This window comes from Entelurus aequoreus, linkage group LG02 (genome assembly GCF_033978785.1).
Source record: "Entelurus aequoreus isolate RoL-2023_Sb linkage group LG02, RoL_Eaeq_v1.1, whole genome shotgun sequence".
Lineage (NCBI taxonomy): Eukaryota > Metazoa > Chordata > Actinopteri > Syngnathiformes > Syngnathidae > Entelurus > Entelurus aequoreus.
The window spans coordinates 32,523,940-32,549,659 of record NC_084732.1 but is presented as its reverse complement, the minus strand read 5'-3'; the positions used below and the strand labels follow the sequence as shown (position 1 = coordinate 32,549,659).

The following is a 25,720-nucleotide window of genomic DNA, read 5'->3' as shown; positions in this document are numbered from 1 at the left end:
ACATAAGTTCTGTAAGCCTTCTTTTAACCCGTTAGGTTCCTCGCCCTGTGCTCGAGTCATCTCCTTAACTACTTTACTTCGTTCCTTTTTGTCTCTCCCCGCGGACTCCATTGTTACCAAAAGCACATTCAATTGATCATTAAACGATAACCATTCATCACATTTTCCCCAGCCGTCATCACATTCTTGTCTGTCACACTCCTTGGCCATTGTGTCTATTTTTCCTTAATTTTAGCGCACCTTTCAGGGCCGCCTGGACCTCGCAACCAGGGAATCTTTATTGTATTTATTACAAATGGCCTCCAGCCGTGGAATTTATCATATGGTACAGAAGGGCCTCCTCCCGTACGATCCTTAATTTTAGCGCACAAGATAATGTCGCATGGAACTCGCAACCAGGGAGTATTTATTGTACTTTATTACAAATGGCTTCCAACCCATTCATTAGTTTCAGTGCACATAAAGATGTCACAGGGATCTTACAACCAGGGAGTATTTACTGTACCATATGAAGGGCATCCAACCCGTTACTCTTTTAGGCGGCGACCAACTACCCAGGGTGAGCCACACCCAACTATTAGTTCACTCGTCAATGAAACTGCCCGTCACGGTAATCGAGACACAATGACGTGAGTTGACCACTTATTTACAATTTTAATGCAATGGCAGGCTCGGCAAAAATGCAATCAATCCATCAAAATCACCAATCTGTGTCTGGGGTACAAAGCAGTGTTTAACTTACAGAGTTCTGGGCAGACTCCTAATGCAGATTTTATCTAAAAAGAAAGGTTCTGCTTACCTTGAATTATGTTTTAGCCATGTGAGTCTGTCCAGAAGATTGCAAGAGAAGGTCCAATTGTCAGCGTGTCATCTCGGACGAAGCCCCCAAATTGTTGCGTTTGACCAGATGTTCCTCCAAGTGGGATGTAAAATGCTGGTCAGTCCCAAGTTCCTTAGATGACATATAAACTGAACTCAAAAGTACCACCAAGGACAGAATATGTATTTTGTAATTTATTTGAGAATAGAGACCAGCCTCGAACAACACATATAAATGCGGAGCCCAAGTTGATCTGACAAAATCTCGGAAAACACTCTCTTCTTCAATATCCCCCCAAACCCCCCGCCCTCACTTGTCTCACCTCAAACACATGCTCATTGTGCTTCTTATCTAGAGTCGGCCTGAAGGGAAGCAAGGAGGATTCCTTCTCTCTGCCTTCCACCCCAAGGCCATCCCCAGTGCAAGCACTTTGTCATGAGATGATTAGAGAAGCAAAGAGTACAATATGGAACATTAGCTATATGTAATATGACTATGAAAATTAATAAGTAACACAAAATATGGATATATGAAGATATGTATATATATCCTTCACTAGTGATGCGTTCAATGACATTAAGGAACGGTTCATTATCAGGGTGTCATCCTCACCCTCGCTTCCATTGCTAATCAACTCTTCAAAAAAACATGTTTCGTTTACCGTCAACACTCAAATCGCATGTCTTTTTAGTAGTATTTTGCAGTCGCGTCACAAACACACAATGGAGTTATTGTTGGTCTATATTGTATATTTTTCCTGTCCATTTATCCGCTTGTGTGTGGGAAGGAGCTACTGTACAGTAGGTGCTGATATTCAGCTCTTATTGAATTACACTGATGGAACATCAATTACAGACCTTGGTGCCAGAGAAAAAGCTTTAACTAAGCTCCTCATATCACATTACAGCCTGCTTGGCTCTGATGGCTGCCCTAAATAAAATCACATATCGAGTGTTTTGCTGCATTGTTCTAGTCTAGTTGCTTCACCACAAGTGTAAAGAAACCATGATGGATGGTGTTGCTGCATGGACAGGATTCATATTGTACACTAGCTAGCGCCTTAGATGTAACGCAATATAGACCAGAAAGTGCAGACATACACCTCCTAATAGTAAAAAAAAAAAGTAAAATCTAAACAGTAATCCGGATCGCCCCCAAAATCTAATCACTTGTTCCTCGTCCCGTTTCTGACATTTCCTGAAAGTTTCCTCCAAATATGCCCATACCTTTATGAGTTATTAATTGCGTATTTAAATAAACAAAGTGAAGCCACTTGTCAATTGTCACCTGTCTCTGTGGGAGGAGGTGGGGCTACAAGGCCCCCCCCCACACACACACACACACGCATGCACGCACGCACACACACACACACACACACACACACACACACACACTCACGCACACATAGAAAAAATAACGCACGCACACACACACACACACTCACGCACACATAGAAAAAATGAGGTGCAGGTTTTATTTCAAATGTATATTTAATATTTTGGCCACTTTTACATTACACACAAATTGAACAGTAACACCGTCTGTGACTATCGCAAAATAAACAATGTACTTTAATCAATTATTTTTTGGCGTACTACTAGACGGAGCCTGCATACCACAGTTTGAGAATCACTGCTCTAAATCTTTACTCTTTAAACTGTGTATAATTTTCTCAGATCATACAGTCATAGACCAGATCATAGAGTACAGTTAAAGGCCTACTGAAATGATTTTTTTTATTTAAACGGGGATAGCAGATCCATTCTATGTGTCATACTTGATAATTTCGCGATATTGCCATATTTTTGCTGAAAGGATTTAGTAGAGAACAACGACGATAAAGTTCGCAACTTTTGGTCGCTGATAAAAAAAAGCCATGCCTATATCGGAAGTAGTGTGACGTCACAGGGGATAGGGCTGCTCACATTTCCCTATTGTTTACAATGCAGCGAGAGAGATTCGGACCGAGAAAGCGACGATTACCCCATTAATTTGAGCGAGGATGAAAGATTCGTGGATGAGGAATGTTAGAGTGAAGGACTAGAGTGCAGTGCAGGACGTATCTTTTTTCGCTCTGACCGTAACTTAGGTACAAGGGTTCATTGGATTCCACACTTTCTTCTTTTTCTATTGTGGCTCACGGATTAGTATTTTAAACCACCTCGGATACTATATCCTCTTGAAAATGAGAGTCGAGAACGCGAAATGGACATTCACAGTGACTTTTATCTCCACGACAATACATCGGTGAAGCTCTTCAGCTACGGAGCTAACGTGATAGCATCGTGCTCAAATGCAGGTAGAAACAAAATAAATAAACCCCTGACTGGAAGGATAGACAAAAGATCAACAATACTATTAAACCGTGGACATGTAAATACACGGTTAATAATTTCCAGCTTGTCCAAGCTTAACAATGCTGTTGCTAACAACGCCATTGAAGCTAACTTAGCTACGGAGCGGCAGCGGGCGTTGTAGCTTTCGACGACACCCCGGCCGCCATCAGAGTCGTCAAAAAACATATATTTCCCCAAAGTTACGTACGTGACATGCACATAGCGACACGCACGCACGGGCAAGCGATCAAATGTTTGGAAGCCAAAGCTGTACTCACGGTAGCGCGTCTGCTATCCAACTCAAAGTCCTCCTGGTTGTGTTGCTGTAGTCCGCCGCTAATACACCGATCGCACCTACAGCTTTCTTCTTTGTTGTCTTCATTGTTCATTAAACAAATTGCAAAAGATTCACCAACACAGATGTCCAGAATACTGTGGAATTTTTCGATGAAAACAGAGCTTTTTGTATGGTGACACATTGGGTACCAATACTTCCGTTGCCGCCGTGACTACACGTGCATACGTCCTCATACATAGACGTTTTCAACCGGAAGTGTGGCGGGAAATTTAAAATTGCACTTTATAAGTTAACCCGGCCGTATTGACATGTGTTGCAATGTTAAGATTTCATCATTGATTTATAAACTATCAGACTGCGTGGTCGGTAGGAGTGGGTTTCAGTAGGCCTTTAAATATTAAATACACTTAAGGACACTTTTGACATGTTGCACTATTTTATTGTATCCCACTGTACCACCTGTTGCTATTATTGTTTATTGTGTTATTGTTATTTATTTGTGGTGTAACAGCAGAAGAGTACCAGTGATGGCAAATACTACATAGCTAAAGATGGTAATGATAGCCATAGATCTAGAAATGGAACTTGTAGAAAAGCTGTAGACTTTTAATCAGTGATCTAACTAAACAGGGGTGTAAAAAAAAAAAAAATGTTTCAAATGAATCGCAATTCTTATTTGTAACAATTCTTCAGTGATTGAAAAATCTATCTATTTGTTCTGTCCAGCCACTCAGGCAAATGGTATTATTGATGTAGATGCCCACAGATTTATTTTGGAAAAAAGAAGCGTTGGATACTTCTCGTGTTGCCTTGTACGTATTTGACTTTATTAAATGTGTGGGTATAATTTTATTAAACAAAACAAGTTTTCTTTTAATTGATAGATCAATTTATCAGAGCTGTTTATCTATATTTTTTTTATTTAACGAGTATATTTCATATTTTTGGCCACTGTAACATTACACACAGTTTGAACATTAACACTGTGTGAATATCTGATTAAGGGATTCTTTGGTGTACCACTAGATGGAGCCTGTGTACCACTAATGGCCCACGTACCACAGTTTGAGAATCTCTGGTTTAGCATATATTGATTGACCGACATTATCCATCCATCCATTTTTCAACCGCTTGTCCCGTTCGGGGTCGTGGGGGTGCTGGAGTCTATCTCAGCTTCATTCGGGCGGAAGGTGGGGTACACCCTGGACAAGTCGCCACCTCATCGCAGGGCCAAAACAGATAGACAGACAACATTCACACACTAGGGCAAATTTATTATGTTTTAGTATATTTATTGTGCAAAATGTGTTGACCCTGCGATGAGGTGGCGACTTGTCCAGGGTGTACCCCGCCTTCTGCCCGAGTGCAGCTGGGATAGACTCCAGCCACCACCCCCGCAGGCCCAAGAGGGACAAACTGCAGAAAAGGGATGGATGGATGGTATTAAAGTGAACCCAGCATCTTTCAACTTGCCTGTATGCGGCCCTCGCTGAAAAAGCTTGAAGTTAAAGTTAAAGTACCCATGATTGTCACACACACACTAGGTGTGGCGAAATTATTCTCTGCATTTGACCCATCACCCTTGATCACCCCCTGGGAGGTGAGGGGAGCAGTGAGCAGCAGCGGTGGCCGCGCCCGGGAATCATTTTTGGTGATTTGGTGAACACCCCTGACTTGATTTAAAAGCAACTGCGTATGACTCCGCCCACATATTCTTCCACCACGTGCAAGTAACACTTTCCCTCTTTCTATTTGCACTGTCTTTATCGTTTATGGGAGTGGTATTGTAACCCTAAAAGTTAAACAGCGTAACACAGTTCGCCGTACAACAAAGACCACCTGTACCATTCCGTCTTTAGGCCTAAATCATTTGGTAGGATTTTTTATTTATTTATTTTTTTTACAAAAAATGCAGAAAAAAATCAATATAAATATGCAGGAATACGAGTTTGATCAAATAATAATATAACCTGTCATTATTCACTATGATTAAATGATTATAAATCATTTGACCCTTTGTCAGCGCTTATTATTCAATCTTATCATGAATTGATTAACGTGGACCCCGACTTAAACAAGTTGAAAAACTTATTCGGGTGTTACCATTTAGTGGTCATTTGTACGGAATATGTACTGTACTGTGCAATCTACTAATAAAAGTCTCAATCAATCAATCAATCAATCAATCCAATCTGTTCCATCAGTTCCACATTACTTTACTGAAAATCCCGTCCACGTTTTCACTTTTACCTTACCAAAGCACTTCAGTGGTTCACAGCACTGCAGGGTAGGATGTCCAATTCAGACTTTTTTAAAAATTAAATCTCAAATCATTTTATTATTATTATTATTATTATTATTTTATTATTATTATTTTTTTAATTATTGTTATTTTTGTTTAATCTTATTATTTATTTGTGTGTGGCGTCGCGCGGGTCTCGCTTCCTGTTGGGTGGGGTCCGTGCCCGTGTGGCCCGACCTTGCGCTGTGGGGTCTCTGTTGGCGACTTGATGTGGTGGCGGCGCGGCGCCCGTGTCTGGTCTGGATACTGTGTCTCGGTTGTTTGGGCGGTGGTGTGTTTGTGCGGGTTTGGGTTGGGGTGGTGGGGTCTTTTTGGGGGGGGGGGGGGGGGTGGGGGGTTTTGGTGTCTCTTGTTTGCGTGTTGGCGTTTGGGCTTGCTGGCGGGCTGGCGCTGGCTGGTATCTGTGATCCTGTTGGCGTGTGGTTGCCGGTCGCGGTTTTTTTTTTGATCGCTTTGATTTGATTGGGTGGTGCTGGCTGTCTGGGGGTGTTGTGGCTGCTGTTTCTGCTGCCGTTTGTTTGTGGTGTGGGCGCCCGTGGCTGCTGGGTCTGGTGCAGGGGGGGTGGCTGATGTTGTGACTGGTGGGAGCGCGCGCGCGTGGTGGTTGTCGGGGCTGACAAACTGTGTATATGTATGTGTATGTGTGTGTGTGTATGTATGTATGTATGTATATATATATGTGTATGTGTATGCATGTGTATGTGTGTGTATGTGTACATGTGTATGTTTATGTGTATGTATATATATATGTATGTATATTTCTGGGGGTACGTTCTGGGCCTGCCTGTCGGGTGGGGGTCGGCGCCTCAGGCTACTGCATCCGGACTGCGTGTCTGGAGCTCCTGAGTCCCGCCGTCCATCCCTTCCGGGTGCCCGTCTTGGTTGGGGCCTGCTGGGTCTGGTCCCTGCGTCTACTGTGGTGGCTTGGTGCTGCAGGGTATTCCGAGGTGCTGCGAGTCGGCCAGTTGTTGGGGTAGCGACCTTGTGTGTCAGCATGTCTGTGATCTTCTTTTAATTCTTTTTTTAATTTATTTATTTATTTGTTTTTTTTATAAATAGATTTAATTATTTATTTATTTATTTTTTCCTTTTTAAAAAAAAAAAATTTAAAAATATATTTTATTAATATTATTATTATTATTATTATGTATTTATTTATTTTATTTATTTATTTATTCCCCTACCTCAGGGGGGGGGGACTCGGCGGGGCGGTTGCTGGTTGTTCCATCTCCATCGTTGGGGTCCCTGCGGGTGGGGTGGGTGGTTACTGTGGCCCCGTGCTGGGTGGTCCTGTGGCGGCCGGCTTGGGTGGGGTGGCCGTGGGCTGGCCTCGCCGCGCTCTCCGGGGGTGGGGGGGGGGCTCGTGGGGGCCCTGTTGCCGGTGGGGCGGGGGCGGTCTTCCCGTCCGGTTGCGGGGGGTCTCCGGGCCCCTCGGGCGGGGCGTCCCGCCTTTCTGTCCGTGTGGGGTGTGGTCTCTCGCTGGCTTGGGGTCTGGCTGCCCCCTGTTTTTCTCGTGCCTTGTCCTCTGCCGGGTGCGTCTGTCTGCGGCCTGCTGCTGGCCCTTGTGGGCGGCACGGTGGGCCAGGCTCTGGGGTTCCTGTCGCTGTCCGGCTTGGCTGCGTGGGGGCGGTGGCCCCTGGTTCCCTGGGCACCACACCTACTGTTTGTGGGATGGGCTCTCGGGGAGGCTGGGGCCGTACTCTGGCTCCCGCACACTCTGGGAGTCAAGTGTATTGTACATGCAAATTCACATATACTCACACACATACATACAGACATACATAGGTACCTACGCTCCCACATACATATACAAATAAATACAGTACATATTTACACACTCAAAGTTCGTACATCCACACGCACATTCATTATACAAACATACTGTATACACATACTGTACATATACATTCACTGTAAAAACATACATATACACATACTGTACATATACATTCACTGTACAAACACACATACACATACTACACATACATTCACTGTACAAACACACACATACATATACTGTACATATACATTCACTGTACAAACACACATATACACATACTGTACATATACATTCACTGTTCAAACACACATACTGTATACACATACTGTACATATACATTCGCTGTACACACATATACACATACTGTACATATACATTCACTGTACAAGCACACATACACATACTGTACATATACAAGTACATATGCACACATACACTCATGCACATAATCACGTTTCATCAAACATATATTAACGTTGTTGCCCTAGGGTAAACTGGGTATAACACATGGCACACTGACAAAGCTTAACCTATTGTTACTATAACAATCTACAAGGTTAAGGTTGCTTCTCTTTCTTCCCCTCCATTTTTCTGCATTCTTTCGTATCTCAAGTTATCATTACGTATATGTATTGTTGCATTTGAACAATTGTATTATTGATAATAAAGGTAAAGTACTGGTATTGTTTATTATCAATAGCACTATTTCTATTGGTATTCATATTGCTCCATTTTTAGTGTAATAATGCTCATTGTCATTTCTGTATTTTTATTTTTTTTTTAAATTTTCGCTAACTGCTTATTTGCTATTACTTTTACCATCATATTTGTACATGTCGGATTTGCTGATGTTGCTCTGCTGTTGTTGTTGTTGTTGTTGTGTTTGCTGTTGTTGTTTTTGTCTCTCTGTCTAATCCCCCTCTTTTCCCCACAATTCCCCCCTCTGTCTTCCTTTTTCTCTCTTTCTATCCCCTCCTGCTCCGGCCCGGCTGCACCAAATGATAATATAAATACATTTAATAAAGTCAAAATACAAGTAAGGCAACAAGAGAAGTATCCTACACTTCTCTTTTGTAAAGTAAATCTGAACAGCCGATATGGGCATCTACATCTGCTATATGATTTGCCCGAGAAGCTGGGCAGGACATTATAAAAAAAATGAAAAAAAAGAAGAAAAAAAAAAGAAAAAAAATCAAATCTGATCTTTTTATGTAGTCGTTCACATTACAAAAAACATGTGTCCAGACTCAAATGTGAATGCAAAATGAGCCGAATACAGACATGGCATCGCACGTCCTGGAGTGTTTACGGAAGTAAACTCGGAAGTAAACTCGGAAGTAAACATGCTTCAATTCTCGTCGTCTAAGTTCTGGTGCATTTCTGGAAATTTCAAGGATTCTGTGCAATCAAACCCAACCTTTTCTGAACCGCGGAGAAGATTATGAAAGAAGATGTCTCCCGCAGTTTTGTCTGCGATCAGTGGTGGAACACTAATTGACGTGAGTTCCTAAAACATCATTTTCGCCTGTTTCTGCTAATTTGTCAACTATTTATTTTATAGCCGTCTATTTCAGTGAATAATGCTGACTCTTGTGATAAGAGTCGTCATTTTTCACCATTATGTGACCGGAGCGCGGGAGAGTTCACACTGAAGTCGCATCATAACACTATCTGGTTGAATTGCAATATAAAACTCACAATAATAATGTGTATAATATTGCTGACAGAAAAATAACTTCCATACCGTATGATAAGCACTGCACACGACTACAGCTTTGCAGTATAGTTGTGCCACTTAAAGGCCTACTGAAATGACATTTTTTTATTTAAACGGGGATAGCAGATCCATTCTATGTGTCATACTTGATCATTTCGCGATATTACCATATTTTTGCTGAAAGTATTTAGTAGAGAACAACGACGATAAAGATCGCAACTTTTGGTATCTGATTAAAAAAAAGCCTTGCCCCTACCGGAAGTAGCATGACGTAGTCAGTTGTTCGCCTCCTCATATTTTCCTATTTACAATGCAGCAGGAGCGATTCGGACCGAGAAAGCGACGATTACCCCATTAATTTGAGCGAGGATGAAAGATTCGTGGATGAGGTACGTTAGAGGGAATGACTAGAATGCAGTGCAAGACATATCTTTTTTCGCTCTGACCGTAACTTAGGTACAGGCTGGCTCATTGGATTCCACACTCTCTCCTTTTTCTATTGTGGATCACGGATTTGTATTTTAAACCACCTCGGATACTATATCCTCTTGAAAATGAGAGTCGAGAACGCGAAATGGACATTCACAGTGACTTTTATCTCCACGACAATACATCGACAAAACACTTTAGCTACGGAGCTAACGTGATAGCATCGTGCTTAACTGCATATAGAAACAAAATAAATAAATCCCTGACTGGAAGGATAGACAGAAGATCAACAATAGTATTAAACCAGGGACATGTAAACACACGGTTAATGCTTTCCAGGCTGGCGAAGCTTAACAATGCTGTTGCTAACGTTGAAGCTAACTTAGCAACCGTACCTCACAGAGCTATACTAAAAACATTAGCTATCCACCTATGCCAGCCAGCCAGCCCTCATCTGCCCATCAACACCCGTGCTCACCTGCGTTCCAGCGATCGACGGTGCGACGAAGGACTTCACCCGATCACAAATGCGGTCGGCGAGACGGAGGAAGTTAAGGTGAGTTCGGCGGCTAACGCGTCTGCTATCCATCTCTGTCTTCCTGGTTGTGTTGCTGTAGTGCGCCGCTAATACACCGATCCCATCTACAACTTTCTTCTTTGCAGTCTCCATTGTGCATTAAACAAATTGCAAAAGATTCACCAACACAGATGTCCAGAATACTGTGGAATTATGAGATGAAAACAGAGCTTTTTTGTATTGTATTCAATGGGGTACCGATACTTCTGTTTCACTGGCTATGTCACCCGCATACGTCATCATCCAAAGGCGTTTTCAACCGGAAGTTTAGCGGGAAATTTAAAATTGCACTTTATAAGTTAACCCGGCCGTATTGGCATGTGTTGCAATGTTAAGATTTCATCATTGATATATAAACTATCAGACTGCGTGGTCGGTAGTAGTGGGTTTCAGTAGGCCTTTAAACTTAATTGATGTAGTTTAATAGCCTTAGTGTTTTTTTAGAGTGGTGTTTTGGGGGCTCTGAAGACTGGATTCACTGACAGACTCATAGTCAAAAAGGTGTAGTTTTATGTTTTTATCTTCATTTTTATCGTTTTGGCAGGTTATTGTGATAGTCCATATCACCCATCCCTACATGCCAGGTGTGGCCTGTGGGCCTTGAATTTGACACCTGTGGTCTAAATGCCTTAAATGACCATTACAGTAATAACAGGAAACTAAGAATATTGTTTTTTCACCATTTCGATTTCTTCAGTATTTGCTGTGTATTTCTAATACAGTAACAACAATCTTTGGGTGGACATCCGGCCCCTGTTTTCCAGGCAAGAAAGTTTCTTTCCACCAGAACCTCCTCTTTTTTCAGGTGAACTGTGTCGTGCTGTGCAAGTTTGCTATCATCTGTGCAACGTTTCCCTGTTTGCAAGTTGCCAGGTAGCTTTTCCATGCAACAACACTGTCCTTATGTGTTTGGGCCATCTCATGCAAGCTAAAGATGACTGAAGCTTTCCTCCACTTCCACTTTCAACCAATGAGATATATTCAGTGTTTGTTGTGTAATTCTAATACAATGCCTAAAAGTTGTGAGCGAAAAGATCTTGCAAGTGCAAAAATGTGCAAACATTTTTTGCTTCGGCGGCATCAGTTTGACCCTGGAACAGATTATTTTTTCCATTACCTTTACTTCCTATGGGCTCATCAGACTAGTGCGCCTGGAAAATGTGTATGATAAATATCATACATCTTTTAGTGTCTGCTTATCAATAACTGTACTCACACTAATGCGTCTCCATTTTCCTCCTCTCAAATGTCTGCAGGAATATTCCACATACTGTAGATATGATAACCCACATTAGAGTCAGTGCCATTTTCTTAGGACGAGTTGCATTAGATTACGGTGCTTTTGATCTAAATGTCGACATGGAGAGCACTTTGAGATGCTTGATTGTACTCCATGGGAATATGTCTGACCATAATTCCAACTGTGCACGCCAATGTTAGCAACATGTTTGCTCCTCTGGGAATCGCCATGCACAGTGAATATTATTTATCATACAGTAGGTGTACTGTAGGTGTTGTGCATCAAGAGCGCAGTGTCTCAATGCAGGAAATGATGCTAAGAATATTTGACACTGTGAATAAAGAATGTGTATTTACGTAATGTTTACATGAGCGTAGTGACTCACTCTTCTGTGTATGTAAATAGTGAGGTGTACATGATGCACGCCTTTACTCTGTGTCCTTAAATAGGCTTAATGCCGTTGAATTACAGTAAGTGAAGCACAGCGTGAAGCAAGCGGAGCAGGCGTTGATATTAAAGAAAGGTTCCTAATAATGATAATCCTATATTGAATAGGCAGAACTGTGAGTCACTTTACGTATTTAACTTCAAGGAAGCACATTTTTACACAAGACACTTTCTTGTAGGGCTGTGAATCTTTGGGTGTCCCACGTTTCGATTCAATATCGATTCTTGGGGGTCACGATTCGATTCAAAATCAATTTTTTTTTCAATTCATTACGATTCTCGATTCAAAAACGATTTTTTCCCGATTCAGAACGATTATCGATTTGTTCAATACATAGGATTTCAGCAGGATCTACCCCAGTCTGCTGACATGCAAGCAGAGTAGTAGATTTTTGTAAAAAGCTTTTATAATTGTAAAGGACAATGTTTTATCAACTGATTGCAATAATTTAAATTTGTTTTAACTATTAAATAAACCAAAAATATGACTTATTTTATCTTTGTGAAAATATTGGACACAGTTTGTTGTCAAGCTTATGAGATGCGATGCAAGTGTAAGCCACTGTCACACTATTGTTCTTTTTTTTTTTTTTTTTTTACAAATGTCTAATGATAATGTCAATGAGGGATTTTTAATCACTGCTATGTTGAAATTGTGACTAATATTGATACTGTTGTTGATAATATACATGGTTTGTTCTGTGTCGTGTTTGTGACTCCTCTCAATTGCTCTGTTTATTGCAGTTCTGAGTGTTGCTGGGTCGGGTTTGGTTTTGGAATTGGATTGTATTGTTATGGTATTGCTGTGTATTGTTTTGTTGCATTGATTAATTAAAAAAAAAGAAAAAAAAAAGAAAAAAGTAAAATAAAAAAAATACATCGATTTTTAAAAAATGAGAATCGATTCTGAATCGCACAACGTGAGAATCGCGATTTGAATTCGAATCGATTTTTTCCCACACCCCTACTATCTTGTTATTTTAGTTTAGAGAGATACAGATTGCACTGTACCGTTGATAAGAAAGCGTGTATTTTATTATTATTATCATAAAAAAAAAATACTAGATGTACTGTGTTGGCATTGACGATTAAATAGTTTGGTTTTAGAATTCATCCATCCATCCATCCATCTTCTTCCGCTTATCCGAGGTTGGGTCACGGGGGCAGCAGCCTAAGCAGAGAAGGCCAGACTTTCCTCTCCCCAGCCACTTGGTCCAGCTCTTCCCGGGGGATCCCGAGGCCAGCCGGGAGACATAGTCTACCCAACGTGTCCTGGGTCTTCCCTGTGGCCTCCTACCGGTCGGACGTGCCCTAAACCCCTCCCTAGGGAGGCGTTCGAATGTTTTTATTCCCTTAACTGCCTCTACTTCATAATGAATAACTTAATCATATTATAATATTATTTTGTTAAATGTTTCATGAACTTTTATTTTTATAACTTTTAGGTTACATTTAATGTTTTAATAAGGCTATTGAATTTCAGATGATTATACATTTTTATAATTTAATTCTTGTAGGTAACGTAAAGAAGAATGTGCGCTCAAACACAATTACTTGATTATATATATATATATATATATATATATATATATATATATATATATATATATATATATATATATATATATATATATACATACTGTATATACAACATATACACACACACACACACACACACACATGTATACTATATATATAACTTTAATATAAACACACACATATATATATATATATATATATATATATATATATATATACATATATATATATATATATATATATATATATATATATATATATATATATATATATATATATATATATATATATATATATATATATATATATATATATATATATATTAAAGTTAAAAAGTTAAAGTACCCATGATTGTCAAACACACACACTAGGTGTGGCGAAATGATTCTCTGCATTTGACCCATCACCCTTGATCACCCCCTGGGAGGTGAGGGGAGCACTGAGCAGCAACGGTGGCCGTGCCTGAGAATAATTTTTGGTGATTTAACCCCCAATTCCAACCCTTGATGCTGAGTGCCAAGGAGGGAGGTAATAGGTCCCATTTTTATAGTCTTTGGTATGACTCGGCCGGGGTTTGAACTCACAACCTCCCGATCTCAGGGCGGACACTCTAACCACTAGGCCACTGAGTACATATATATACACATATATATACATATACATATATACATATATATATATAGTCTAAGTTTCTGTGGTTTATCCGTTATACAGTGCTCAATACCGGGGTAGAGCGTATGTTACGTCAGGAAAAAACACAAGAGGCTATATATATATAAATATATATATATATATATACATATATATATATATATATATATATATATATATATATATATATATATATATATATATATATATATATATATATATATATATATATATATATATATATATATATATACTGTGTATATATATATATATATATATATATATATATATATATATATATATATATATGTATATGTATATATATATAAATATATATATATATATATATATATATATATATATATATATATATATATATATATATATATATATATATACACTACCGTTCAAAAGTTTGGGGTCACATTGAAATGTCCTTATTTTTGAAGGAAAAGCACTGTACTTTTCAATGAAGATAACTTTAAACTAGTCTTAACTTTCAAGAAATACACTCTATACATTACTAATGTGGTAAATGACTATTCTAGCTGCAAATGTCTGGTTTTTGGTGCAATATCTACATAGGTGTATAGAGGCCCATTTCCAGCAACTATCACTCCAGTGTTCTAATGGTACAATGTGTTTGCTCATTGGCTCAGAAGGCTAATTGATGATTAGAAAACCCTTGTGCAATCATGTTCACACATCTGAAAACAGTTTAGCTCGTTACAGAAGCTACAAAACTGACCTTCCTTTGAGCAAATTGAGTTTCTGGAGCATCATATTTGTGGGGTCAATTAAACGCTCAAAACGGCCAGAAAAAGAGAACTTTCATCTGAAACTCGACAGTCTATTCTTGTTCTTAGAAATGAAGGCTATTCCTCAAAATTGTTTGGGTGACCCCAAACTTTTGAACGGTAGTGTATATATATACTGTATATATACTGTAAATATATATATATATATGGATATATATATATATATATATATATATATATATATATATATATATATATATATATATATATCACTAATCCTCGCCTCCATGGCGACAAATAAAGTAAGTTTCTTACAAGTATCATCCCTGCAAGACGAGGAATAACTATACAGTACACGAGCGAATCTAGTCGATAGCTTTTCAGGTGGAAGTCTTTCCCATTCTTGCTTGATGTACAGCTTAAGTTGTTCACCAGTCCGGGGTCTCCGTTGTGGTATTTTACGCTTCATAATGCGCCACACATTTTCAGTGGGAGACAGGTTTGGATTACAGCCAGGCCAGTCTAGTACCGCACTCTTTTACTATGAAGCCACGCTGTTGTAACATGTGGCTTGGCATTGTCTTGCTGAAATAAGCAGGGGCGTCCATGATAACGTTGTTTGGATGGCAACACATGTTGCTCCAAAACCTGTATGTACCTTTCAGCATTAATGGTGCCTTCACAGATGTGTAAGTTACCCATGCCTTGGGCACTAATACCCCCATACCATCACAGATGCTGGCCTGTGAACTTTGTGCCTATAACAATCCAGATTGGTTCTTTTCCTCTTTGTTCCGGAGGAATCGACGTCCACAGTTTCCAAAAACAATTTGAAATGTGGACTAGTCAGACGACAGAAAACTTTTACTCTATGCATCAGTCCATCTTAGATGAGCTTGGGCCCAGCGAAGCCAGCGGCGTTTCTGGGTGTTGTTGATAAATGGCTTTGGCTTTGCATAGTAAAGTTTTAACTTGCACTTACAGATGTAGCGACAAACTGTAGTTACTGACAGTGGTTTTCTGAAGTGTTCCTGAGCCCATGTGGTGATATCCTTTACACACTGATGTTGCTTTTTGATGCAGTACCGCCTGAGGGATCGAAGGTCACAGGCTTAACCGCTTACGTGCAGTGATTTTTGCAGATTCTCTGAACTTTTTGATGATATTACGGACTGTAGATGGTGAAATCCCTAAATTCCTTGCAACAACTGGTTGAGAAATGTTGTTCTTAAACTGTTGGACAATTTGCTCACGCATTTGTTCACAAAGTGGTGATCCTTGCTCCATCCTTGTTTGTGAATGACTCAGCATTTCATGGAATCTGCTTTTATACCCAATCATGGCACCCACCTGTTCCCAATTCCAAATAAGTGTTTAATGAGCATTCCTCAACTTTCTCAGTCTTTTTTGCCACGTCTGCCAGCTTTTTTTAAACATGTTGCAGGCATCAAATTCCAAATGAGCTAATATCCATCCATCCATTTGCTACTGCTTGTCCCTTTCGGGGTCGCGGGCAAATGAGCAAATATTTGCCAAAAATAACAACGTTTTCCAATTCAAACGTTAAGTACCTTGTCTTTGCAGTGTATTCAATTGAATATAGGTTGAAAAGGATTAGCAAATCATTGTATTGTGTTTTTATTTACGATTTACTTTAACTTGCCAACTTTACTGGTTTTGTATATTTTGGTTTATCTATATATACTGTATATATATATATATATACACATATAATGGGCAGCACAGCGGGACAGGGGTTAGTGCGTGTGCCTCACAAAAAGAAGGTCTTGGGTTCAATCCCCGGGCTCTGGGTCTTTCTGTGTGGAATTTGCATGTTCACCCGGGACTGCGTGGGTTCCCTCCGGCTACTCCGGCTTCCTCCCACCTCCAAACACATGCACCTAATTGGAAACACTAAATTGTCCCTAGTGTGTGAATGTGAGTGTGAATGTTGTCTGTCTATCTGTGTTGGCCCTGCGATGAGGTGGAGACTTGTCCAGGGTGTACCCTGACTTCCACCCGTATGCAGCTGGGATAGGCTCCAGCACCCCTGAAACCCCGAGAGGGGTGGTAGAAAATAGATGGATGTATACATCTACACATATATGTATATATGTATGATATAGCATGATATGATGTATATATGTATGATACACTGACTGTACAGATATCTACATTGATGCAGCAGGTGTCCTTAATGAACTGTCCTGTTTGAACATATTCGACTACAGCCATGAGCTCGGAAGCGCGCCCTCCTGTGGCCATGCTAGTAAGTGCAGCACAGAGAAGACGTGCGGGTAATTTTACCGTCTAAAAAAATGCCCCATAGGGGATGAAATGGAACAATAACAATTCTAAAGAACTTTTTTTTGGTGTTTTGTCTTTCAATTTGACGGTGTTTTGATGGCACGGCGACCGCGGAGCAGCAGCCGAGTAGACTCACAGAAGTGTTCTTGTGCAGACAACCTGTTCACTTCTCTCTCTCTCTCTCTCTCTCTCTCTCGCTCTCTCTCTCTCTCTCTCTCTCTCTCTCTTCCCCCCCGTCTCCCCCCACTCCCTCTCCCTCTCTCTCTCTCACAGTGTCGAGACAGGGGCGGTCGTTCTCAGTCCGCGCACATCTTCCATTTGGCCGGCATCACTCGGAGTCCACAGACACGGCTCTGATTGAGCCTCCTCGTCGTCCTCCGTCCTCACTCGGGAGCCGAGGTCGCGGCGCTCCACCCACGCCTGGCCAGAGTTCCTCCACCACGCACACAACAATCGGACGCCTGTGTGTCACACTGCACAACTCAACTTTCGCCAAGAAGTCCTTGAAAAACATTGTTTTTTTGGGTTATAATGAAGCTGTAGGTGTAAAAGTTGAACACGTCAAGGAAATATTTTACTGCCCTGGGAAGTCGTTTAAGTAATTTTTTTGGAGGATTTATAACTTTTTTTTGGGTTTAATTTTGGTGTGGAGCTTCTCCGTGGTTGTGCAGCGGTGGAATCCTCCGAGCGTAGCCGAGAGGAGAGAGCGCTGCGCCGGGGAGCAGGCTGACCCTCAGGACCGCACCTACCGAGGCAAGGTAGATTGATTGGACATTTTATGTCCTGTACAATATTCATCTTATCTTTGCCATGTACATGCACTTTTGCATTCGAATCTCTTGTTGCAATTCAATAATCTGAATAAATAGGCGTCTGACAACTTATATTACAATGTTTACATAGTTTGATACAATTGTGCAATACAACTTTTGAGTCATTTCACCAAAAAGTTAGAAAAAAAAATCCCACCTTCCAAATGGAGGTATACTTGTTTTTCCTCTAGATCAGTGGTCGGCAACCCAAAACGTTGAAAGAGCCATATTGGACCAAAAATACCAAAAACAAATCTGTCTGGAAAAAAATGATAGGCAACACATGACGTAAGTGTCTATTAGCTATAATAGCCTACTATCAAAATGACCATGTGTCGCAAATCTTCGTTGACAGAAATGTTGAAATGTAATATTTATTCTACACATTTTTACAACATTAGAAACCATTAGTAAATCAGAGGCTACTCAGAAGGCAAGATAACTCCTGGCAATTACTGGCTTTTAATGGCCAAAGGTATAGATGTGTGTGTCCAAGTTAAAGGAAATGGCATGCTGTCTTCTTTCAACAGATGTATTACAATCTTTGGCAAGCTGTGGTCTGGAACAACATGGCACACAAACAACTATCTGAAATGCAGCCGATATTACATACAGATAATGTGTCATGAGACATGCAAAACTAAATTCTATACAAAGAGGATGAAAGTAAAGTATATTAAATGAGCTCAAATATACCTACAAATGAGACACAATGATGCAATATGTACATGCAGCTAGCCTAAATCGCATGTTAGCATGGATTAGCTTGCAGTCATGCACTGACCAAATATGCCTGATTAGCACTCCAACAAGTCAATAACATCTACATTCACAACACATCATGAAACTTTTGGTGGACAAAATCTTTACAATCTTTTTAAAAAAATGCTCCAGGGAGCCACTAAGGCGGCAGTAAAGTGCTGCATGCGGCTCAAGTGCCGCGGGTTGCTGACCCCCGCTCTAGATAGTCTGTAACTGAGCAGTATGAAAAAATGCTTAGAGCTTAATTTTGACAGTATTGTAATGGTAGTTTGCAGTATTACACCAATACATACAACACTAGCTTTGAACAAATGTGCATTATACCCTTACAAAGATAGGTATATATTTCATAGAAGGTATTTATGATAGTAGCTGTATACATGCGGTGTATAAGTGTACTGCATCATTTGGAGAGGTACTTGTAATATTTTTGTTGACTTCAAGATGGTGAAACTATTAGAAATCATGCAAAAATGGCTTCATAGTATTATGCAATTAAGATATTTTTACAAATGTAACATATCTGCACGTGATGTAGACGTGTGCTGCATCATACTGCGTAATGTCTCTAATATTTTGGTTATCTTCTGTCTTCAAAATGGTCAAAATAGGAGAAAACATGCATACATACACAACTGGCTTGACAATGTTATGCTTTTAAGGTGTATGTATTTACAAACATAATGAATGCATGTCATATTCCACGTTTCGAAATGTAGCCATGTGGTGTGGAGTAAGTGCTGCATCATACTGAGCGATGTCTCTAATGTTTTGGTTATCATTAAGATGGTCAAAATATTAGAAAACCAACAAAACTGGCTTCACAATACTATGCATTTAAGATGCACGCCTTTACAAAAATAATATATGTATGTCATATACTATATACATTTAGCTATAGTTTGCATGTGGCGTAGAGGTGTCAAAATATTAGAAAACATACATAAAACTGGCTTCACAATATCATGCGTTTAAAATGTCTGTTTTACAAGTATAAATAATATATTCTATATAGCATGTTTCAAAATGTAGCTACAGTATGTGGCGTAGAAGTGTGCTGCATCATACCTAGCAATGTCTGTATTATTTTGGTTATCTTCAAAATGGTAAAAATATTAGAAAACCGACTAAACTGCCTTCACGGTATTATGTATTTAAGATGCATGCCTTTGCAAAAATAATTTATGTTTTGTCATATACCATATCAATGTAGCTATAGTTTGCATGTGGTGTAGAAGTGTGCTGCATCCCACTGAGCTAATATTTTGGTTATCTTCATGATGGTCAAAATATTAGAAAACATCCATAAAACTGGCTTCACAATTTCATGCGTTTATGATGTATGTTTTACAAATATAAAGAATGTATGCCATATACCATGTTTCAAAATGTAGCTACAATATGTGGCGTGGAAGTGTGCTGCATCATACTGAGCAATGTCTGTAATATTTTGGTTATCTTCGTGATGGTAAAAATATTAGAAAACCTACTAAACTGCTTTCACAGTGTTATGTATTTAAGATGCATGCCTTTACAAAAATAATTTATGTTTGTCATATACCATATCAATGTAGCTATAGTTTGCATGTGGTGCAGAAGTGTGCTGCATCTTACTGAACTAATATTTTGGTTATCTTTATTATGTAAAACATTAAAAAAACATGCATGTCTACAAAATTTTGCATTTAAAAATGTATGCCTTTAAGAATATAACGTACTGTATGTTTGTCATATACCATGTTTTTAGAAATGTAGCAATAACTTGCATGTGGTGTGGAAGTGTACTGCATCCCACTGAGCTAATATTTTGGTTATCTGCATGATGGTCAAAATATTACAAAATATCCATAAAACTGGCTTAACAATATCATGCATTTAAAATGTATGTTTTATAAATATAAATAATGTATGCCATATACCATCCATCCATCCATCCATCTTCTTCCGCTTATCCGAGGTCGGGTCGCGGGGGCAGCAGCCTAAGCAGGGAAGCCCAGACTTCCCTCTCCCCAGCCACTTCGTCTAGCTCTTCCCGGGGGGTCCCGAGGCGTTCCCAGGCCAGCCGGGAGACATAGTCTTCCCAACGTGTCCTGGGTCTTCCCCGTGGCCTCCTACCGGTCGGACGTGCCCTAAACACCTCCCTAGGGAGGCGTTCGGGTGGCATCCTGACCAGATGCCCGAACCACCTCATCTGGCTCCTCTCGATGTGGAGGAGCAGTGGCTTTACTTTGAGCTCCTCCCGGATGACAGAGCTTCTCACCCTATCTCTAAGGGAGAGACCCGCCACCCGGCGGAGGAAACTCATTTCGGCCGCTTGTACCCGTGATCTTGTCGTTTCGGTCATAACCCAAAGCTCATGACCATATGGGAACATAGATCGACCGGTAAATTGAGAGCTTTGCCACATACCATGTTTCAAAATGTAGCTAGAGCATGTGGCGTGGAAGTGTGCTGCATCATACTGAGCAATGTCTGTATTATTTTGGTTATCTTTAAGATGGTAAAAATATTAGAAAACCTACCAAACTGCCTTCACATTTAAGATGCATGCCTTTACAAAAACAATTTATGTTTGTCATATAGTATATCAATGTAGCTAAAGTTTGCATGTGGTGTAGAAGTGTGCTGCATCTTACTGAACTAATGTTTTGGTTATCTTCATGATGGGAAACTTATTAAAAAACAAGCATGTATACTAACATTTGCATTTTAAATGTATGCCTTTAAGAATATAACATACTGTATGTTTGTCATATACCATGTTTAGAAATGTAGCAATAACTTGCATGTGGTGTGGAAGTGTACTGCATCCCACTGAGCTAATATTTTGGTTATTTTCATGATGGTCAAAATATTAGAAAACATCCATAAAACTGGCTTCACAATATCATGTGTTTAAAATGTATGTTTTATAAATATAAAGAATGTATGCCATATACCATGTTTCAAAATGTAGCTACAGCATGTGGCGTGGAAGTGTGCTGCATCATACTTAGCAATGTCTGTATTATTTTGGTTATCTTCAAGATGGTAAAAATATGAGAAAACCTACCAAACTGCCTTCACATTTAAGATGCATGCCTTTACAAAAATAATTTATGTTTGTCATGTAGTATATCAATGTAGCTATAGTTTGCATGTGGTTCTAGAAATGTGCTGCATCTTACTGAACTAATGTTTTGGTTATCTTCATGATGGGAAATGTATTAAAACAACATGCATGTATATAAAACTTTGTATTTAAAATGTATGCCTTTAAGAATATAATGTATTCTATGTTTGTCATATACCATGTTTAGAAATGTAGCAATAACTTGCATGTGGCATGGAAGTGTGCTGCATCATAGTGCATGAGCGGTGTCTCTTAATACTTGGATTACCTCGTCAAAAAGGTCAACGTATTATGCAAACAGCCACAATAATGACCATATTGTGGGATTAAGCCATTATTTATTTGATGCTGTCGCTGTACCTAATTTTGTGGCCTGTGATGACATTCTATTGATCTGAGGCAAACGTGCGGGTGTGTTAGGGTCAAGTGCGTGACCCCCCTGCCAACCTCCCCCGGCATGTTATATAACACATCCTTCCGACCCGCTCCACCTGTCTTCAGCACCTCGGCGCGAGGAGCAGAGAAAAGTGGTCACGCTAACGTGCTCACCAAAACAATCCGTGTCCACTCGCCTGTAAGCTTTCTATAATCCACCATTTGTGATTGAATTACCCGCCTTTTCAATTGAATGAAATGTTGTAGCGCCGTGGAGCTTGTTCCGGAATATTACTTTCATGGCTTAAAGGGAAATGAAGGAAAAACAATTGGCCCAATTCTTTCTTTTCTTTGTCATGCACGTGGACAACAAGCACTGAGCAGTGACAGTTGGATGTTGTGTGTGTTGTGCAGGTTATGACGGAGTGCAGCTGAACATGGAGCTTTTCTGGATTTTGTTGTTTTCTAGCGTCTATCCGCTTGCTCGCTGCCAAGGAGTTTACGGTAAGAAGGACAAATTGTTATTATCATACAGTACATCGGCGCATCAGTTTGTTGTTTAACACTTTAATTAAAAGCTGTAAATGTTGCTTTTGGGAGATCAGCAGTATTAATACATTTTTAGGGGAAAAAAGTGTGTTCAGTGGTGACTTTATTAGTTCCGCCCCATACAGTGGAACTAATGCAGAGCAAAACTGCTGCCATCATGGAACCCACTTGTTCTGGGGTCGTACAGTCCATCTTCACGTCTTTTCCTCTGGTTTATGAGTAATACGTCCATTGAAAGTAAACAGGACGCAAGCTACGTGATGCAAATTAATATTTCAGCCGTTTTTCCTTCTGATTTCATAAGCTCACACCAGCTCAATTTCCTACAAAATACATACCTTAGTTTTTATTCGTTCACAACATTTTACCTGAGATTGTTCAGTCAAGTTGGGAGTTCAAACCCCGGCCGAGTCAGACCAAAGACTATAAAAACGGGACCCATTACCTCCCTGCTTGACACTCAGCATCAACGGTTGGAATTGGGGGTTAAATCACCAAAAATGATTCCCAGGCGCAGCCACCGCTGCTGCTCACTGCTCCCCTCACCTCCCAGGGTGTGATCAAGGGTGATGGGTCAAATGCAGAGAATCATTTCGTCCCACCTAGTGTGTGTGTGTCAATCATTGGTACTTTAACTTTAACATAGAATACGTTTACACTGCAGGCCCAAGTGGCCCAAATCGTTTTTTTTTTCAGATCTGATTTTTTCCAGCTGACTTTTTTACATTGCAAGTAAAATGTGATTTTTGGGCCCCAATACCTTGACGTCACTTGCATGCACAGTTCAATAAAGTGAAAACAAAGGAAGTTGACCGGGAGGAACTCGCTATTATTACAAAATAAAATAAAAGTCGCAACACCTTAAAAATTAGTGTTTTTTTACGTGAAAGTAAATGAAAGTAATATAATGTATGAATGAATGTATATACTGTAATATATTTGGGTGGGTTGTAATCTTTTAATGTCTGTTTAGTAGAGCAGTGGTCCCCAACTGCGCCGGTCCGTGAACCGATTAGTACCGGGCCGCGGCCGCACAAGAAATTAAAATAATAAATAAATAATAATTATTATTATTATTATTATTTTTTAAATTAAATCAACATAAAAAACACAATATACACATTATATATCAATATAAATCAATACAGTCTGCAGGGATGCAGTCCGTAAGCACACATGATTGTATTTCTTTATGACATTTTTTACTATCCCCCCCCCCCCCCCCCCCCCCCCCAACCCAGTGACTTGTCTGTGGTGGTTTTGAAATTTAGTGGGTACGGCTTATATTCTGGAAAATATACGGTATTATTTTCATACAATCATGGGATAGGCACAATAACACGGACGTGCGACATGCAGTGACATACTGTAAATGCTGCTAAATGCCGCTTTGTGCGCCACACAAGGTGTAATTAATGCTGTGACCGGTGAATCTATATACAGTGGAACCTCATTTTAAAAACTTTATTGGTTGTTGAGCAATGTTGGTAGGCAGAAAAGTTTGTATATTGAAGCAAATGTATGAATAATGGCTTCCAGCCTCGACAAAAGTCCATATTTTACTAAAAGTTTACTAAAAAAGTTCACTGTTATACTGTACTGTGTATCAAACACACATAACAAGGGAGTGATGGATCAACTTTCTATTTACCAACAATGCCAAAACAACAATTGTCCTCCTCACACGCGCGCACACGCGCGCACACACACACACACACACACACACACACACACACACACACACACACACACACACACACACACACACACACACACACACACACACACACACACACACACACACACACACACACACACACACACACACACACACACACACACACACACACACACACTGTCATTAGTCCTGTGGTGCACTCACAGTTTGAAATCGAAACACTTTTTAACTTTAACAGCTACATCGCTACAATGATTAGGAATAAAAATAAATACATTCACTTTATTTTGTTAATCTTTTTTGCGTGACGTGGAAGAGAACAGGAGGTGGGTTGAGGCAGTGTCGACAACGCTGTGGATACTTCCCCGGATGTTTTAAACCACACATTGCCTGATCATTAAGTTTAAAATTAAGTTAATTCGGTTAAAAACAATTAAACTGTCCAAAAAACTTAATCTTTGTCATATTTTGAAATTGTTAACAGTTGTGCATCGTGGCCCATTTTGAAAACAGATCACACTGGTGATTGGTGGGTGGAGTTTTATCTTGAAGACACCTGTGTGGTTCTTTACTGCTTTATGTTGACTTTTAAAGGCCTACTGAAACCCACTACTACCGACCACGCAGTCTGATAGTTTGTATATCAATGATGAAATCTTAACATTGAAACACATGCCAATACGGCCGGGTTAACTTATAAAGTGCAATTTTAAAATTCCCACCACACTTCCGGTTGAAAAACTCCTTTGGATATGATTTATGCGCGTGACGTCACAAAATCCACGGAAGTGGTTGTACCCCATCTGACCCGATATAAAAACCTCTTGTTTTCTTCGACAAAATTCCATAGTATTCTGGACATCTGTGTTGGTGAATCTTTTGCAATTTGTTTAATGAACAATGGAGGCTGCAAAGAAGAACGTTGTAGGTGGGATCGATCGGTGTATTAGCGGCTAAGTATAATACTTACAGCAACACAACAAGGACTACTTACTACGCCTAGCTGATGCTTGCCGCCAAACCCACGGATTAAGTCCTTCGTCGCGCCGTCGATTGCTGGAACGCAGGTGAGCACGGCTGTTGATGGGAAGATGAGGGCTGGCTGGCATAGGTGGAGCGCTAATGTTTTTATCATAGTTCTGTGAGGTCCGGTTGCTAAGTTGCTAAATTAGCCTTAGCGTCGTTAGCAACAGCACTGTTAAGCCTTACCAGGCTGAGAATTTTTAACCGT

General features: G+C 39.9%; 1 protein-coding gene across 4 annotated transcripts in view; it reads left to right on the top strand.

Annotated features, from left to right (window-relative positions):
- Window positions 1-25,720, top strand: part of LOC133632656 (MAM domain-containing glycosylphosphatidylinositol anchor protein 1) — a 596,928-nt gene that overhangs the window by 32,046 nt on the left and 539,162 nt on the right. For 2 of the 4 annotated variants that reach the window (XM_062025218.1, XM_062025227.1), the window contains exons 2-3: window positions 17,475-17,959; window positions 22,677-22,766. In XM_062025218.1, coding sequence (XP_061881202.1) covers window positions 22,700-22,766 — 67 coding nt within the window. In that variant the 5' untranslated portion in view covers window positions 17,475-17,959; window positions 22,677-22,699. Of the gene's footprint in view, window positions 1-17,474; window positions 17,960-22,674; window positions 22,767-25,720 lie in introns of those variants that run through there. The other 2 variants (XM_062025233.1, XM_062025242.1) reach the window with 2 other exon arrangements.